The 19,624-nt window shown below is 46.4% G+C and overlaps 1 protein-coding gene across 2 annotated transcripts in view; it reads left to right on the top strand.

The window, feature by feature from the left end:
* GREB1 (growth regulating estrogen receptor binding 1) overlaps positions 1 to 19,624 on the top strand; it is a 275,504-nt gene that overhangs the window by 89,092 nt on the left and 166,788 nt on the right. For both annotated transcript variants that reach the window (XM_063915401.1, XM_063915399.1), the window contains exons 3-5: positions 3,349 to 3,462; positions 6,001 to 6,177; positions 18,798 to 18,980. In XM_063915401.1, the coding sequence (XP_063771471.1) occupies positions 3,349 to 3,462; positions 6,001 to 6,177; positions 18,798 to 18,980 (474 nt within the window). The remainder of the gene's footprint in view (positions 1 to 3,348; positions 3,463 to 6,000; positions 6,178 to 18,797; positions 18,981 to 19,624) is intronic.

Genomic DNA, 19,624 nt, shown 5'->3' with positions numbered 1-19,624 from the left:
TGGTACTGAAATCCGAAAGAGTTGATTAGTTTGCCAAGAGATGTGGTATAGATAGAGAAAAGCAGAGGACCTAGGACTGAGCCTTGCGGTACTCCAACTGAGAGAGGTAGCGAAGGAGAGGTGGAATCAGAGAAACGAACACTGAAGGAGCGATTAGATAGGTAGGATGAGAACCAAGAAAGGGCTGTGTCCTGAATACCTAGGGATTGTAGTGTTTGTATGAGAAGAGAGTGGTCAACAGTGTCAAAAGCAGCAGAGAGATCAAGGAGAATAAGTAGAGAGTAATGTCCTTTAGATTTAGCAGTGACCAAATCATTCACTACCTTAGTCAGTGCTGTCTCTGTGGAGTGTTGGGCACGAAATCCTGACTGAAGTGGGTCCAGTAGGCTGTGTGAGTTAAGAAAGTGTGTGAGGCGAGTGTAGGCAAGTCTCTCCAGTAGCTTGGAGGGGCATGGGAGCTGAGAGATGGGACGGTAGTTGTAGTACGATGACGGTAGTATGATGTGTTGTTGCAGAGATCCAGACTCCCCGATTCCCTGTCTTGTTGCATAGAGTATGGTCATTGTCACTCTCCTGCCTTTAGTATAATGAATTGTGTTTTTCAATAAAGTTGTTTGTAACTGATAATAACAGACAAAGGAGTCTATTCATGAAGCAGTGAAAAGTGTGGAGAAATGAGCCAGTGGAGAAGTTGCTCATGGTATCTAATCAGCTGCTCTGTACAATTGTATAGTATGCAAATTATAAATGTTACTTCAATGTTGATTGGTTGCCATAGGCAACTTCTCCACTGGCTCACTTCTCCACACTTTTCACTGCTTCGTGAATAGACCCCTAGGGGGTCTATTTACTAAGCCTTGGATGTAGATAAATCAGACGGAGATAAAGTACCAGCCAACCAGCTCCTGTCATTTTTTAAACCCAGCTTGTAACATGGCAGTTAAGAGCTGATTGGCTGGTGCTTTATCTCCATCCAAGGCTTAGTAAATAGACCCCCTAGGCCCAGATCTATCAAGCCTTGGAGAGTGTTCAATTACACGGTGATAAAGTACCAACCAGCCAGCTCCTAACTGCCATGTTACAGGCAGTGTTTGAAAAATGGCAGTTAGGAGCTGATTGGCTGGCACTTTATTTATTTATTAAACGTTTCTTATACAGCGCAGCAAATTCCGTTGCGCTTTACTACTGGACACAATTAGAAGATAAAACTGGGTAATAACAAACAGTCATAGAGGTAGGATGGCCTGCTAGCAAGCTTACAGTCTATAGGGAAATAGGCATTGATACACAAGGATAGGTGCTATCTATTGCTTAATTGTTCACCAGATTACAAAGGTTCTTGGTGGGCTGCATGATATCACATCACAGCAGTGATAAACCAGGGTCATGAGGATGGGAGAGTGAAGAATGGAAATATGTGGGGAGATATGTGTGGCCTGGACTGTGGGGATATAATTGGATAGGAAAGTTATGAAGGTAATGTGAGCGGTACTGTAATTTGATAAGCTTGTCTGAATGAGTTTTCAGGGAACGCTTTAAGGTTTGAAGACTAGAGAAGAGTCTTATTATACATGGTAGGGCATTCCACAGTGTGGGTGCAGCCCGAAGAAAGTCCTGCAATTGTGCATGGGAGCAAGTAATGGGTGTGGATGAGAGACGTAGATCTTGTGAAGAGCGAAGGGGCTGGATTGGGAGATATTTTGAGATAAGCGAAGGGATGGTCTTCAGTATGCCGACTGTCGGGATCCCGGTGCACAGTATACCGGCGCCGGAATCCCGACAGCCGGCATACCGACACTTTTTCTCCCTCGTGGGGGTCCACGACCCCCCTGGAGGGAGAATAAAATAGCATGGCGCGCGTAGCGCGCCACCGTGCTCGCAGCGTGGCGAGCACAGTGAGCCCGCAAGGGGCTCATTTGCGCTCACCACGCTGTCGGTATGCTGGCGGTTGGGCTCCCGGCGCCAGTATGCTGGTCGCCGGGAGCCCGGCCGCCGGCATACCATACTACACCCAAGCGAAGAGATGTATGTTGGTGTAGTATGGTTAATGGCTTTGTGTGTGAGTAACAGTGTTTTATATTGAATACGGTAGAATACAGGTTGCCAATGGAGGGACTGACATAGTGGGTCTGCAGAGGATGAATGTCTGGCGAGGCATATTAGCCTCACACCTGCATTCAGAATGGATTGTAATGGTGAGAGTCTCTTCTTAGTAAGACCAGTAAGAAGACTATTGCAATAATCAGTGCTGGAGATAATGAGAGCATGGATTAGAGTACTTTATCACCTTGCTATTTATCACTGTCCAAGGCTTGATAAATCTGGGCCTTAGTTACTGGATATTCCTTTCATATTTATATTGGAGAAGGCCCATCCACCCAACTGTCCCATGGGTGGCCTCACAACCCTCCAGCTCTGAATATTGCAGGTAAGGGTTACACCTGGAGTACCTGCCCATAACTTTTACAGAACGAAAGATGATCGGAGATCTAGGTGTCCTATTTATCTAGTTTTCTGATAAGAGTCATTGTGGACTCTGTTTAACCACAAGCAGTGCTCTCCACCAAACGTTAAGCTTTCACAGCGAGCAGATCATTGTCCTACTTAGCAACTGTTCATGTGTGTGGCCAGAGTGGATGAGATTCAGACATGTCACTTCTGGAACACAGAATGCATTTTTCCAAAATGTCCTTTTTAGCACCTATCAATCTTGATAAGGCATTAGGACCTTGCTCTTTTGGGACCATATACCCAGTAATATCTGCCCGATTCTCCAATATTCCCTGTGATATTGTACAGTGGGTGGCCACAAAGTTTGGTGTCTATAGAAAACAATTTTTTTCTTAAGTCATATTGTGTATAGTAATTGCTATAAATCTTTAATTATATGGTGTAATGGTTAGCATTACTGCCTCACAGTACTGAGGTTGTGGGTTCGATTTCCACCACGGCCCTAACTGTTTGTAGTTTGTATATTCTCCCCCTTGCTTGTGTGTGTTTTCGCCGGGTGCTCCGGTTCCCTCCCACAATCCAAAAACATACTGGTAGGTTAACTGGCTACTTTTTATCTGCCGTAAAATATACATTTTGTATAGCTCCATACCAGCATGTCTTCCTACCAGTAACACTGCAGGGGTCCCATACACAGGTCCACCACAGATAAGTAGATGTGCACACTATGGAACAGTGAATTCTGGAATTAAAAACAGGCCTTGGAGGTTGCCAATTCAGATGATTGGATTATTGCTATGGCTCTTGCAGTCAGGTCTTCAGACAACCTCCTCATGTTGTTCTTGGTTCTGGTGTTTTATCAACCTTCTGTCCTTCACATAGTCTTCTTTTCTGCAGGTGGTGGTGTGGATAATGACGACGATGAGGAAGATGATGATGGATCAGGATCAAGTAGTTCTACCCACTCGTATCAGAACAAACCGCCCCCTGAAGGCTGCTGCACCACCGATGGTGAGGACTTAAACACTGTATAATGGCCCTCATTCCGAGTTGTTCGCTCGCTAGCCGCTTTTAGCAGCATTGCACACGCTAAGCCGCCGCCCTCTGGGAGTGAATCTTAGCACAGCAGAATTGTGAACGAAAGATTCGCAAAATTGCGAATAGAAATTTCTTATCAGTTTCTGAGTAGCTCCAGACTTACTCTGCCACTGCGATCAGTTCAGTCAGTTTCGTTCCTGGTTTGACGTCACAAACACACCCAGCATTCGCCCAGGCACTCCCCCGTTTCTCCAGACACTCCCGCGTTTTTCCCAGAAACGGCAGCGTTTTTTCACACACACCCATAAAACGGACAGTTTCCGCCCAGAAACACCCACTTCCTGTCAATCACACTCCGATCACCAGAACGAAGAAAAATCCTCGTAATGCCGTGAGTAAAATACCTAACTTCTTAGCAAATTTACTTGACGCAGCCGCAGTGCGAACATTGCGCATGCGCAGTTAGCGGAAAATCGCACCGATGCGAAGGAAAATAACGAGCGAACAACTCGGAATGAGGGCCAATATAAAGCACAAAGACCACACCAAATGTAGGGATATACTGACAAGAAAAACAAAGCTTTTAGTAAACCAAAATGTATTTTGGATTTAAAAGTATGTGAATAATTGCAAGACCTCACCAGAGCACTGACCCTAATATTTAGTTAGTGCGTAATTTCCTTGCATCAGCTCTTTGCTAATTTGGGAAAAATTACTTCTACCAGTGTTTTATTAGTTCTTGCCCCATCATGGACTGGGGATATTAGTCTATAACGTGGGCACTGACTGGATGGGATGTAGTTATGTGAACGGCGGTCAGGAGACTAACCTCCCCCTACATCCCACCCTCTCACAATCCTGACGGTCCACGACACCCATAGAGTGGGAATAGAACCCGTGGCGACCGCAGGGGCTTGTTGCATTCCCCTGCCGGCATTCCGCTGCTGGGATCCCAACGTTGGTATGCTCTTTGATGGTTCTTTTTATCTGTCTCCTGTGTGTATTAAAAATTTTTTGTTTCCCATATTCCCTGCCTTAAAACATGCGCACAATGGGCCTAATTCAGAGTTGATGGCAGCAGCAAATTTCTTAGCAGTTGGGAAAAACCCATGGGGGTCATTCCGACCCGATCGCTCGCTGCAGTTTCTCGCAGCGCAGCGATCGGGTCAGAACTGCTCATGCGCAGCCGTCGTTGCCTATCGATCGCCTCTGAGGCAGAGGCGGTCGCTGGGGTGAGGGGGCTGGACCAACGCAGGGAGCGGTCTGGCCAACGCAGGTGTGGCTGGACCGTTGGGGGGGTCCACGGCGGCTGCGTGACATCACACGCAGCCGCTGCGGGCCGGGGAGCGACGAGTAGCTCCCGGCCAGCACGCTAAAGCTGCGCTGGTCGGGAGCTACTCTTGAAGTGCAAAGGCATCGCTGTGCGATGCCTTTGCACTTCTGCGGGGGGAAAAGGCACTGACATGCGGGGCGGGCTAGCCCTGTGCTGGGCGTCCCCCCTCATGTCAGTGTGAATGATCGTAGCTGTGCTAAATTTAGCACAGCTACGATCAACTCGGAATGACCCCCCATGTGCACTGCAGGTGGGGCAGATATAACATGTGCAGAGAGAGTTAGATTTGGGTGTGGTGAGTTCAAAATTTAATCTAAATTGCAGTGTAAAAATAAAGCAGCCAGTATTTACCCTGCACAGAAACAAAGTAACCCACCCAAATCTAACTCTCTCTGCACATGTTATATCTGCCACACCTGCAGTGCACATGGTTTTGCCCAACTGTTAACAAATTTGCTACTGCGATCAACTCTGAATTTCCCCCAATGACAGATAAAAGCATTGGGGGTAATGCCAAGTTGATCGCAGCAGGATTTTTTTTTTAGCAGTTGGGCAAAACCATGTGCACTGCAGGGGAGGCAGATATAAAATGTGCAGATAGAGTTAGATTTGGGTGGGTTATTTTATTTCAGTGCAGGGTAAATACTGGCTGCTTTATTTTTACACTGCAAATTAGATTGCAGATTGAACACATCACACCCAAATCTAACTCTCTCTGCACATGTTATATCTGCCTCCCCTGCAGTGCACATGGGGGGTAATTCCAAGTTGATCGCAGCAGGATTTTTGATAGCAATTGGGCAAAACCATGTGCACTGCAGGGGAGGCAGATATAACATGTGCAGAGAGAGTTAGATTTGGGTGTGGTGTGTTCAATCTGCAATCTAATTTGCAGTGTAAAAATAAAGCAGCCAGTATTTACCCTGCACAGAAATAAAATAACCCACCCAAATCTAACTCTCTCTGCACATGTTATATCTGCCTCCCCTGCAGTGCACATGGTTTTGCCCAATTGCTATCAAAAATCCTGCTGCGATCAACTTGGAATTACCCCCATGGTTTTGACAAACTGCTAAAAAAAATCCTGCTGCGATCAACTTGGAAGTACCCCCATTGTTTTGTAAACTGCATTTTCCTCTGTAACACGGCCTGGCAATTGTCCTCCTTCTGTGCTCCAGGTTTCTGTCAGGCCGGTAAAGACTTGAGATTGACATCTGTTTTGGCTGACCAGTTCGAGGTGCCTCCCGGATTTTTATTGGTGGGCGCCAAGTCCCCTAGTTTACCGGATCACATTTTAGTGTGTGCCGTGGACAAAAGATTTCTGCCGGATGATAATGGCCGCAATGCGCTACTAGGTATGTATATATCTAAATGTCTTTATCCCCATTACTGAGAGAATTCAATGTATACTGATAAACATACTGACAGAATGATTCATGTACAGATACTGTATAAAGCCAATCAATGTGTCCTGGTCCAGAACTACAGGGACTTCTACAATGTGATCAGATAATGACGTGAGATTTTCATGTGGTGCTTCCATTCTTAAACCTTTATGAAACATCCACTATAATACAGCAGTTCTCAACTCCTGTCCTCAAATACCCTGAACAGGTAATGTTTTCTGGATTTCCTTTATAATGCTCAGGTGACAGGAGAGAGAAATTCTGAACACATGGCCTGTTTGAGGTAATCGAGGAATGTACATTACATATAAGATAGAAAAGTAATGGGATATGTTTATGAGCAGCGAAACATGGCACTGAGGCCTTGAAATATTGTAGAGATCACTTAACAAATGGAAAAATGGCTTCTCCACAGTGCAAGTTATTCTTCTTTGGGGCCTTGATGTGGATGAATTTCTCTGAGAGGCAAGGGTTTGGGAAAATAAAAAGGCCACATTCCCGGAGGAGTATATGGTTTCTGGAGTGAAGGGGAGGTGTAGGAAGGAGTGAAGGATTTCCCATTAAAGTACGCACTGATAAAATGAGATTTCATTTTGAAAGCCAGGTTATTGTAATGAGATAAACAGTACCTGGCTATTGCTCTTTTCAGAAGGACTCACATTTTGCATCAGCTTTGCATGAGACAAAATGTGTCCCATCCACATTATACTGGAGTGACAATACCCCTGCTCATTGGCCCTCATTCCAAGTTGATCGCTCACTAGCTACTTTTAGCAGCTGTGCAAACGCATAGTCGCCGCCCACGGGGGAGTGTATTTTCACTTTGCAGGAGTGCGAACGCCTGTGCAGCAGAGCGGCTGCAAACACATTTTGTGCAAAACAAGACCAGCCCTGTAGTTACTTATTCTGTGCGATGATTTCTGCGACGAATGACAAGGTAGTGATGTCAGATACCCGCCCAGCAAACACCCGGCCACGCCTGGGTTTTTCCAAACACTCCCAGAAAACGGTCAGTTGCCACCCAGAAACTCCCACTTCCTGTCAATCTCTGTGCGTCCGCCAGTGCGACTGAAAGCGTCGCTAGAACCTGTGCAAAACCACAATGCTCTTTGTACCCATATGCCACACGTGCGCATTGCGGTACATGCGCAGTTTTGCCGTTTTTTTTTCAATGATCGCTATGCAGCGTACAACGGCAGCTAGCGATCAACTCGGAATGAGGGCCATTGTACTAAAGGAGTAAAGCAAAACAAGAAAAAAATAACATATACACTTTGTTTCAAATAATCTCTATTTTTGAATAAACAACACTCAAAATTCTTGTTCAAGGTAATAAATAGAAAAGATATTACAGTACTACATAGTCCAAATAAAAAAAAAAAAAACAATGGCAACCAATCAAATCAACATGCTTGATTCCAGGTGTCTTCTGATTTCCCCACCATAAGCTTGCGATCAGCTGGGTTATACATAGTGTGCTGATGGGTTATTTTGTAGGGGGATTATCTGAGCTACATAGGCACATAGAGGTTGATTTACTAAATGCCACTTTTACAAACCACTGGTTTACTGCAGTTTTTGGCAGCCTTGCCACAGGATTGAAAGCGTCAACGGGATAGGCTGGTAATGTACAAGTAAATGTTAATAACATGAGCAAAGGAATTATGCTAAATTTATTGCATTTAAAAAATGCTACTGCAAAACTGTCGGAAAAACAGGTTTTAGTAAATAACCCTCCTAGGCTCTATACTGTAGAGCTCTGATGAAACCCAACCATGGGGGTCATTCCGAGTTGATCGCACGTAGCAACTTACAGGTGGTATAATGGATAGCATTACTGTCTCACAGCACTGAGATCATGGGTTTGATAACTGTGTGGAGTTTGTATATTCTCCCCGTGCTTGTGTGGGTTTCTTCCCACAATTAAAAAATATACTAGTAGGTTAATTGGCTCCAAACAAAAATTAACCCGTTTGTATAAGTGTGTGCATGTGATAGGGAATTTAGGGGTCTATTTACTAAACCTTGGAGAGAGATAAAATGGATGGAGATAAAGTACCAGCCAATCAGCTCTTAACTGCAGTGTCACAGGCTTTGTTTGAAAAATGACAGCTAGGGGCTGATTGGTTGGTACTTTATCTCTGTGCACTTTCTCCAAAGCTTAGTAAATAGACCCCTTAGACTGTAAGCTCCACTTGGGCAGGGACTGATGTGAATGGCCAAATATTGGGCCTGATTAGACCTGATCGCTGCTGTGCGTTTTTGCACAGCATCGATCAGGTCATAACGGTGCATGCGTATGCACCGCAATGCGCATCGGACAACAACAACAATGGGCATCGCCGGTCAGCGACAGGATGGTGTGATAATTTGATTCGCACGGGCGTTCACAAGGTGATTGACAGGAAGAGGCCGTTTGTGGGTGGTAACTGCAGACCCTCCAACAGGACCCGCCCCACTAGGTACAAAATGCTCTGTTCCTGGACTTCCCTCTTAATTTATGATTTCCATCACCTGTGTTGAACAAGTTAAATGATAAGAAAGCTGTTTCTTCACAGGTGATGGCAATAATAAATTAAGAGGGAAGTCCAGAAACAGAGCATTTTGTACCTAGTGGGGCGGGTCATGTTGGAGGGTATGTAACTGACCGTTTATTGGGAGTGTCCAGAAGAACGCAGGCGTTCCCGAGCGTTTCAGGGAGGGTGTGTGACGTCAGCTCCGGACCCGATCAGCCCGTTCTCATCACACTGTAGGAGTAATAGGCCCTACTCACTGGCCGAGGTGCCCGACGGCCGATACGGCCGACGAGCGACCCGGCGGCGGGGGGGGCAGTGACGGGGGGAGTGAAGCTTCTTCACTCCCCCCGTCACCCGGCTCCATAGACGTGCAGGCAAATATGGACGAGATCGTCCATATTGGCCTGCATGCACAGCCGACAGGAGACCAGCGATGAACGAGCGCGGGGACGCGCATCGTTCATCGCTTAAGTCTCCACACTGAAAGATATGAACGAGATCGATCATATCTTTCAAAATATCGGCCAGTGTGTAGGGCCCATAAGTCCTGGGCTGCACACCGACTGCATACAGTGGATTTTTGCAGCTGGGCGTACACATGGGATCGCACACATAGGATGGCAACTAGCTGAACGCAGGAGAGCAAAATTAGCAGCCCAGCGATCAGATCTGCATCACCCCCATTATCTGTAAAAGTGCTACGGAATATGTGCACACTGTGGGCCCAGGGGTTCATTCTGACCCGATCGCACGCTGCGCTTCTTCGCAGCCGTGCAATCGGGTCGGGACTGCGCATGTGCGGCGGCCGCATTGCGCAGGCGCGTTGTTGCCTGGCGACGGATGTCGCTGGGCAGCGACGCCGCTAATGAAGAAAGCGGACGCAGCGGCAACCGCAAGAAGATTGACAGGAAGAAGGCGGAACCGGGCGTCCTCACCATTTTCTGGGCGTGGATATACAAACGCAGGCGTGTCGAGGCGTTTGGAGGGCGGATGTCTGATATCAATTCCGGGAGCTGCAACGCTGGATTGATCGCACTGGGTAAGTAACTCCTACCCTGGTCTTGTTCTACACAAAACTTTTTTAGCATAGCAGGGCTGCACAAGCGATCGAAGCCTTGCTATGCAAGAAACCCCTCCCCCATAGGCGGCTTCCAGTTGATTGCACGGGCTCTAAAAAGTTGCAGCGTGCGATCAACTCAGAATGACCCCCCTAATTCAGAGTTGATCGCAGCAGCAAATTTGTTAGCAGTTGGGCAAAAGCATGGGGGTAATTCCGAGTTGTTCGCTCGTTGCCGATTTTCGCAATGCTGCGATTTGTTGCAAACTGCGCATGCGCAAGGCACGCAGGGCGCATGCGCTTAGATATTTAACTTAAAGTTTAGCAGATTTGCTGTGGATTCTGCGGCGATTTTCAATCGCACTGCTGTTCGGTAAAAGATTGACAGGAAAGGGGCGTTTCTAGGTGGTAACTCAGCGTTTTCCCGGCGTTTGCTAAAAAACGCAGGCGTGTCAGGGAAAAACGCGGGAGTGTCTGGAGAAACAGGGGAGTGGCTGGCCGAATGCAGGGCGTGTTTGTGACGTCAAACCAGGAACTAAACGGACTGAGCTGATCGCAATCTGTGAGTAGGTCTGGAGCTACTCAGAAACTGCAAAGAATAATTTAGTAGCAGTTCTGCTAATTTTCGTTCGCAATTCTGCTATGCTAAGATACACTCCCAGAGGGCGGCGGCCTAGCGTGTGCACATGGGCCCTAATTCCGAGTTGTTCGCTCGCTAGCTACTTTTAGCAGCCGTGCAAACGCATAGTCGCCGCCCACAGTGGAGTGTATTTTCGCTTTGCAAGTGTGCGATCGCATGTGCAGCCGAGCGGTACAAAAACATTTTGTGCAAAACAAGACCAGCCCTGTAGTTACTTATCCTGTGCGATGATTCTAGCGTCGGAGGTCACGGAAATTGATGTCAGACACCCGCCCTGCAAACGCTTGGACACGCCTGCGTTTTCCCTACCACTCCCAGAAAACGGTCAGTTGACACCCATAAACGCCCTCTTCCTGTCAATCTCCTTGCGATCGATCGGCTGTGCGAATGGATTCGTCGCTAGAAGCATGGCACAGCAACGATGCTGTTTGTACCTGTACGACGCGCGTGTGCATTGCGGTGCATATGCATGCGCAGTTTTGCAGGTTTTTTTACCTGATCGCTGCGCTGCCAAAAAATTGGCAGCGTGCGATCAACTCGAAATGACCCCCATGGTTTTCCCCAACTGCTAACAAATTTGCTGCTGCGATCAACTCTGAATTACCCCCTATATAAATGGTAATAAATAAATAATAAGAATGTGAGGGATTTAAGGAGCAATTTCAGCCTGTCCCCCTTGCAGGTCCTTCCATCGGTTGTATATGTTAGTTTTGCACTGAAATCTCCAGGCTTTATCTGTGTGGTAAATCTGCACCCACGCCATGTAATGTCCTGTGGGGATTACGGCAGTTTATAAATCGGTGTTATTTATTTTTTTGTACTTAGCCATCAAGGATGAGCACGAGGCATGCTGTAAACACTTCTAGAAGCCTTAAACATGCCTTAAAGGAATTAATTTTGATTTAAGCACAAGCGCTGTGTATAGAAGATCCCCACACCTCGGAGGTACCACTGCTGATTTGTAGGGTTAATGTGCAGGTTTCCATGACAGGCAGTTATAAGACACTTTACCAGGCTCTTCCTAGATTCTACAACAGTCCCCTCCTCTTTCTACTGATCAGATAGATAATAAAATTCCAACAGAAACCTAGATGAAAGCTCAGCAATTAGTGTTGAGGAAGTCATTGTATTAATAGCACTTTAAACAAAAGCACAAAAGAACACTAAGTAATAACAGTGTAAGGCCAGGCCAGCAATGGGGCAGCTGCCAGACAGCTATTCATCCCCTTCACTTCCTCAATAAACTTGTCTTATGTTCCCACTATAGACATTCCAGACTGGCGGAGATAGCCAGGTGATGCTAGACAAGGTATACAGACTGCTGGCTGATAGTGGCTGTAACCCGCAGACACATCTGGACACTACAGGCAGCCTGCTGCGTTATTTACAGCTTCACAGTGCCAGACATGGAGCTAGCACTGGCAGCCTGTCTATCTACTAGTTACATCAATGAGCATTATTCTAATTGTTTATACAGCGCTGCCATGTTGCGCAGTATAGCGACCATGTAGTCCCCAAGCATCCTTTTTATCAATGCTTGCCATTTTTTTGCAAATATGCACACTTAGGGGGAGATGTAGCAAATCTTAGAGAGAGCTATATGCCGGTTCGGGTTGCCATCGGGGGCGGAGGCGGCGCTGGGGGTATGAGATCATCTCCTCGCCGTCTCTCCCTATGCAGTGAATGGGTCGTGGGTCGCACTGACCCGGGTAACACGTTCCCACTACACCTGACCCGGGAATAACCCGGTTGAATTATCGGGTCAGGCGCCCTGGGAATTCGGGAGTGACCCATTCACACCGCACAGCGACCTGTGTCGACCCGGCAATATACCGGGCTGTTTGTGCGGTCTGAAAGGGGTATTACAGTGTTTGGAGGTATGAGGCACATATATGAGGCTTGCAGCGTATTATTATTACGTTTGTAGAGTCAAGCCTGATAATATAACAACGTGTTTTATTGCCTTTGGACCTTTGCCAATTTACAATGAAATCGCATGCTGGGGCCGCCAATTCAATTGCGATCACATCGCAGGAATCAGAGTAGAGGACGACCTACTGCATGTGCAGCCAGGCTGCGTATTTAGGCGCACTTCCACCATGTTTGCAATCGCAAAAAGCGCAGTCAACACCATCGGGCTGCCCTGAAAACATCCATGACATGCCTGCGTTTCCTGCTCCAATCTCCACCAACTCCACATCGCCGCCTCCGAACGCCCGCCGCCTGTCATTCATTTTGCGATTACATCCTTTTCGGGATGCAATCACATAATGAAAGTTTGCGCATGCGCAATGTGTGCACTGCGCAGATGTCCGAGAAGTGTCCATTTGCGCTTTTCTCAAGACTGAGACCAGGTCTGAATAGACACTTGGAGTGCTAATCATGATTATCTTTAGTTTCTACACCAAATGGGGTGGAGAATGGTTTTGTCAGGACTGTGCTTAGGTGCAGGGCTGTCTCCCCATGCAGCACAGACCAGTCCCCAATCCCAAATACGTGATTGTGGGGGTTATTCAGAGTTGATAGCAAACAAAATTTTTTAGCAATTGGGCAAAATCATGGGGGCAATTCAGATCTGATCGCAGCAGAAAATTTGTTGGCTAATGGGCAAAACCATGTGCACTGCAGGGGAGGCAGATATAACATGTGCAGAGAGAGTTAGATTTAGGCTGGTTATATTGTTTCTGTGCAGGGTAAATACTGGCTGCTTTATTTTTACACTGCAATTTAGATATCAGTTTGAACACACCACACCCAAATCTAACTCTCTCTCATGTTATATCTGCCCCCCCCCCCCTGCAGTGCACATGGTTTTGCCCAATTGCTAATAAATTTGCTGCTGCGATCAGATCTGAATTAGGCCCCATATGCACAGCAGGTGGGGAAGATGTAACATGTACAGAGAGAGTTGGATTTGGGTGGGTTATATTGTTTCTGTGCAGGGTAAATACTGGCTGCTTTATTTTTACACTGCAATTTAGATTTCAGTTTGAACACACCCAGGGGCGTAGCCAGAACTTTGTTTGCCCCATAGCAACATTTTGAAGAGTCCCCCGCCCCGATGCTTCTAGAGAGACACTTCTCTGCAGCAGTTGTTACTTTTATGCCCTATAATAGTGCCCTAGTTCATTTTCTGAACCATAGTAGAGCCTTATTTAATATTATGCCCTGGTTTCTTTTATGAATCGTATTAGTGCTTAAGTTCACCCTATGTCACATTTCAGAGCTTCCAGTACACATTATGTCGCACAATACCCCCAATTCACATTATGATATATAGTGCTCATATTGTGCCTCATTAAAGTGCCCCGGTTCATATTATATAACATTTTATGCCACACTACAATCAGCAGGTCCAGGGGCATACCTAGATATATTGCAGGCCCCAAGGAAAAAGTTTGAAAGGACCCCTACGTACCACCCAATGGCGAAAAATGTGTATAACACATGTAACAGTGACAGGGAAGGTGGGCCCGTCTCAGCTCTGGGCCCCAGAGCAGCTGCACTGCCTGCACCTATGGTAGCTATGCCTTTGAACACACCCCACCCAAATCTAACTCTCTCTGCACGTTACATCTGCCCCACCTGCAGTGCAGCATGGTTTTGTCCATTAGTGTGCTTTTTTAGTTTGCTAACAACTCTGAATAACCCCCAGTATACGATGCACATGTTCACCACTAACAAACTCTGTGGACTCAGAGCAAACCTCAAGGTATCCAGAATGCATCATTTTGGCAATGCGTCTCAGATGCATTGAACAGTTAGCCCAGGACTCAAGCCGGAAATGTGAGCTGGATAAATCAGACTTTTGCCAGTGCCTAAGTGCGATATTTATGAAAGCTCGGAGAGATAAAGGTATAGAGAGATAAAGTACCAACCAATCCGCTCCTAAATGACATTTTTCAAACATAGCTTGTAAGTAGCACTTAGGATATCATTGGTTGATACTTTGGGGTATATTCAATTAGGGTCAGATCCATTCCTACATGCATTTGTTGGAATGGATCCGACAAGGGCTATTCAATGCCCATCTCAATTCGACTTTAAAAAAGTCGAATTGAGATGAGAGGGGGGGGGGAGGGGGGAGAGCCGCAGGGAGACGGGGGGCAGCAGCGCTGCAGGAGGATGTGGCACAGCCACCAGACCTCACGGCAGCGTCTACCCGGCTCCAGCAAGCGGGACCTCACTTGCTGGAGATGGGTGGACGCTGCCGTGAGCGGCGGCTATTACACATCCTCCTGCAGCGCTGTGCTGTAGCACTCCTGTCCCCCGCCTGCCCGCAGATCTCCCCCGTCTGCTTGCGGCTCTCCCTCCTCTCAGGTCCCACATCTCAGTTCGACTTTTTTTTAAGTCGAACTGAGATGGTCGGAAACAGGGCCAATTCCTGTCGAATTTGGCCCCTTTTCCCGCAGAAGTACGCGAATCGGCAGCGATACCGCCGATTCACGTACTATTCGACAGCTCGAATTCCCCGACTTGTTGGATAAAAATGCTCGGGACTGAATAGGTCGGAACCCCTTCCGACCTGAAAAAGTGGAAAACTGGCGTCTTTGCGACAAGACGGCAGTTTCGACCTTAATTGAATACACCCCTTTATCTCTCTCCACTTTCTCTCTCTGAGCTTTGATGAATATCCCCTAAGTATTTTTATTTTGACCTAATTATACAAAAAAATTTTTTTTTTAGATTTGTTACATTCCAATCAGAATAGTATGTGAGATGTGTCTTCTAATTCCAGGATAACACAAGTTATCCTAGAATGTTAATAATAAAAGAAAAAAATTATGAAACAGAAATATTAATTAATAACAATCAATAGTTCACATGGTTTGATCTGCTTAGAAATAATCGCCTGGTTCCTAATTGCCAGCAAGGAGAATTAGACTCACTTTGGCATGTCTGTTATATAGACAGGGAACACCCTTGGACATTAATTATTGCTTCAGTACTGTTCCCCTTCATTAATACAGCCAGCCTCCTTACAGGGGTTGTCACCTTTACCATCATAAATACCAGCTAGCATATTTATCAAGTTTTGCGATGTGGCTGCGCTATTTATCAATCATTTCCGCAGCGTTTCCCGACGGGGTTTCAGTAAATATGGTGGGAACGTTGCAGAGTCAGCACAGCAGTTGTGGAGACCTGCTGTCCCACCAAAGTCCTACCTTTAATTTTGGGAAACATCTCTGCGGTCTCTTGTAAACACGCAAGACGTCCCCTCCTGCTCCTCACTGTGTGCATACGCTAAATGATCTTCTGAGTGGTGGGGCTGAAAATAGAATCTGAGTGGTTGCTATAGGCAACTTCTCTGCTTGACCTCTTTAGAAGGCTTGATACTTCTCCCCCTTGTGGACCATACAGTGAATTAGCACTTACTCACCTTCCTTTCATACCCCACTCCCGGGAAAGGCAGAGTGCCTTTAATACTTTCATCAGAAGTACAATAGTCCAGCATGGGATGGAAGTAAGCCTCTCCGATTCCGGAGCAGTCAGGTCAGTGATACTGTATGTACAGTGGGGCAGGCAGGTTCCCAGGCAGGCAGCATGGAATTAAATTACATATGGACCCTTTCCTCCCTTTATTCAGGGTTTTTCAGCACAACTAATTTGTAACTTGGTACTTTGTGTATCCTAAAGTTTATGACCCAATGTTTGGAGATAATGTTCTGTAGAGTTTCATGTTCCTACGGCCTTTTTCGTGGATGTTAAGCAGATGGCTGGCAAATACCTTGATTAGCACTGTGGATTGTTCTGCCTGCCAAGTTGTCTTGACCTGAGAAGTCACTGTGACCTGTAGCAACCTATATACCACAGCATGTGATGCAACCTTCTGCATCCACTAATGCTTCATTCAGTCCCTGGTACCCATAGAAACCAGACAGGATGCACTATGAATGAGCTCTATTAAAATACTGTATGAATGAGGGAGGAAGCGGTGACATACTGTTGTGTGTCTGTATATTTTTATTTTTAATCAAGAGAATGTTCTCTTAACATTGATGGATGTTTTACTTACTATTTAAAGGGATACACTACATGAAACATACTGTAAACCTATGGAAAACTTTTGGTATCAGGAAAATTTAACATCTTTATTGGTATAAGTGAGGAGCACATGGCTCTTATAGACAAGTTCCGTCAGAAACCCACAGCAGTATTTTATTGGTACATTACATCCTCCCAACCTCCAAGATTTTGCACTTGCTGCTCCCTTTCTCTGGAATTCTCTACCTCTCCCCTTCAGACTCTCCACCTCTTTACAAAACTTCAAACGGGCTCTGAAGACCCACTTCTTCTCCAAACCCAGCCGTCTCTCATCCTAAGCCCTCTGTGGCCCATGCTAACTTTTTGCCCCATCTGTGTCACCCCTGTCTGTGTGCCCCTCCCCTTTAGAATGTAAGCTTTCACGAGCAGGACCCTCTTCCCTCATGTGTTTTTACATCTCTTACTAAACCTATCTTCTTTTCAATACTCCCTTTGACGGCACCAAATCCCTTGGATACTTATTTCAGTGCTTTTTTTTTTACTGACGCAGCTATGTGTATATACCCTGTACTTGTCCGATATTGTTTTGAATTGGAAGTCACTGTCTTCATGTTTTGCTTATTTGTTTACTCAGTAATTGGGCGCTGCGGATCCCATGTGACACCATATAAATAAACGATATTATTATTAATAATTACAGCCTTAAGATTCAATGTAAACAGCACTGAACTCTAGCAGCACAGGTAGAAAAAAGGTAACACAAATAGGTAATTACAAGTAAACCACAAACATAGAACTTTAAAGGAGCTAGGGGCATGACTGATGTTTGAGATACTTCCTGTACCCTATGCCTCAATGATGTCACTACTTCCTTGTGAGTTGATTGGCTGTGTTGTGTTCTCGTGATCACTGTTTCAGCCCACAACATGGCTGCTGCCACTGTGTACTAGTGATCTGTACAGTAACCGTCAAAGGACAATTTTAAGCAAATGCTACTCATAAAATCGTAACGGTAGAGTTATTAAACTTCTAACCGGGAAAAGTAGAGGGGTTGCCCCATAACCAATTAGCTATCAGCTATCTTTTTTATATTGTATAAAATGGTAGCTAGAATCGGATTGCTTGCTGTTGGCAACACCTCATCTTTTCCTTTATTAAAAGTTGTAGTACATAGGGGGTAATTCAGAGTTGATCGCAGGAAACACCTTGAAATACAGCAGAAAGGCCACAGGCAACCATTATGAATGACATTTCACAATATAACTCCATCTGATCCAATTTAGTCTGGACAGTCTTAGCTGGACGTTTGTAGGGTATATTTCCTTAACATAGGGGTAAATTTACTAAGGTGGGAGGTTTTATTTTCGAACTGGTGATGTTGCCCATAGCAACCAATCAGATTCTATTTATTATCTTCTAGAAGCAGCTAGATAAATGTTAAGTAGAATCTGATTGGTTGCTATGAGCAACATCTTCACTTCTAAAAAAAACTCCCACCTTAGTAAATTTACTCCATAGTGTCCACAGGCTTCTAAGGATGGATTTAAGGAAAGAGGCGGGTAAGCATGTTGAAAGCGCTAGTTGTGTCACTGTGATGCATGACCACGCCCCCATAATATATGTCCACACCTCCTTCTTGTGTGCGTACCCTGATTCCTTGACGTATTTGGTTGGGAGATATGCCACTTTGCCATAATTAACATCAAAGGTTTGTGTAATTGGTACAGCTTGCAAGAGAAAATATAGCCACTTTCTATATGGTCTTAGGGGGTCATTCCGACCCGATCGCACGCTGCACTTCTTTGCAGCCATGCGATTGGGTCGGAAATGCGCAGCGACACCATGAACGAAGAAAGCGGTCGCAGCGGCGACCGCAAGAAGATTGATAGGAGGAAGGCGTTCCCGGGGCGTCAACTGTCATTTCTAGGAGTGGTGCGGCGAACGCAGGCGTGTCCAGGTGTTTGGAGGGCGGATGTCTGACATCAATTCCGGGACCTGCATCGCTGGATGGATCGCACAGGGTAATTAACTCTTACCCTGGTCTACTTCTACACAAAACTTTTTAGGCATATCAGGGCTGCACAAGCGTTCGCAGCTTTGCTATGCAAAAAACCCTCCCCCATAGGCGGCGTCTAGTTGATCGCACGGGCAGCAAAAAGTTGCTATGTGCAATCAACTCGGAATGACCCCCTTTATTTCTATCTGTAATAGCTACCAGTAGCAAGGCCTGCAATGTGAACCTTCTATGAAAGCACCCGGTGTCACTTACACACTCTCATTGACCTCAGCGCCACTCTGGCACTGGCTGGAACAGATTAGGCTGCAGAGATTCTATACATACCATAATAACTTTTTGTCTTTTCGTGCGCAGGGTTTTCCGGCAATTGTGTTGGATGTGGAGAGAAAGGATTTCGATATTTTACAGAGTTTTCCAATCACATCAATCTGAAACTGACCACCCAGCCCAAAAAACAGAAACACTTGAAGTATTACCTGGTCAGGAACACTCATGGGGGCTTAACCAAAGGAGCCTTGATTTCCTGGAAGGGGACAGGTGAGTTTGTGCAACTGCAGCATTGTCACAACTGGACCTAAACTTAGTTTAGGGATACTGTGGTAGTACTTTATATTGTGCAAAATACTTTCTGGTTGCAGCCATTCACAAAGTCCAGTCAGTAGGATCAGAGGGGGCCATTCCGAGTTGATCGTAGCTGTGCTAAATTTAGCACAGCTACGATCGTAAACTCAGACATGCGGGGGGACGCCCAGCACAGGGTTAGCCCGCCCCACATTTCAGTGCCGCCCCCCCCCCCCCCCGCCCAAATACAAAAGCATCGCGCAGCGGCAATGCCTTTGTATTTGAGGAGTAACTCCCAGCCAGCGCAGCTCCTGCGGCTGGCCGGGAGTTGCTCGTCGCTCCCGATGGCCTCAGCGGCTGCGTGAGAGGTCACGCAGCCGCCACGGCTTGTTCCCCCCAACGGTCCGGCCACGTCTGCGTTGGCCGGACCGCTCCCCCTAAACGGCGGCTTAACGCCGCCGTTCAGCCCCCTCCCGCCTAGCGACCGCCTCTATCTCAGAGGCGATCGCGAGGTAACGAAAGCTGCCATGCGCCGGCGCAAGTCTCTACCGCCTCTGATGGGAGGCTATTCCACTTGTCCACTACCTTTTCTGTGAAGTAATTTTTCCTCATATTTCTCC

This window comes from Pseudophryne corroboree, chromosome 4 (assembly GCF_028390025.1).
Source record: "Pseudophryne corroboree isolate aPseCor3 chromosome 4, aPseCor3.hap2, whole genome shotgun sequence".
In the NCBI taxonomy this organism is placed as follows: Eukaryota; Metazoa; Chordata; class Amphibia; order Anura; family Myobatrachidae; genus Pseudophryne; species Pseudophryne corroboree.
Note: the sequence above shows the minus strand (reverse complement) of the source record. Positions and strands in the feature narration are given on the sequence as shown.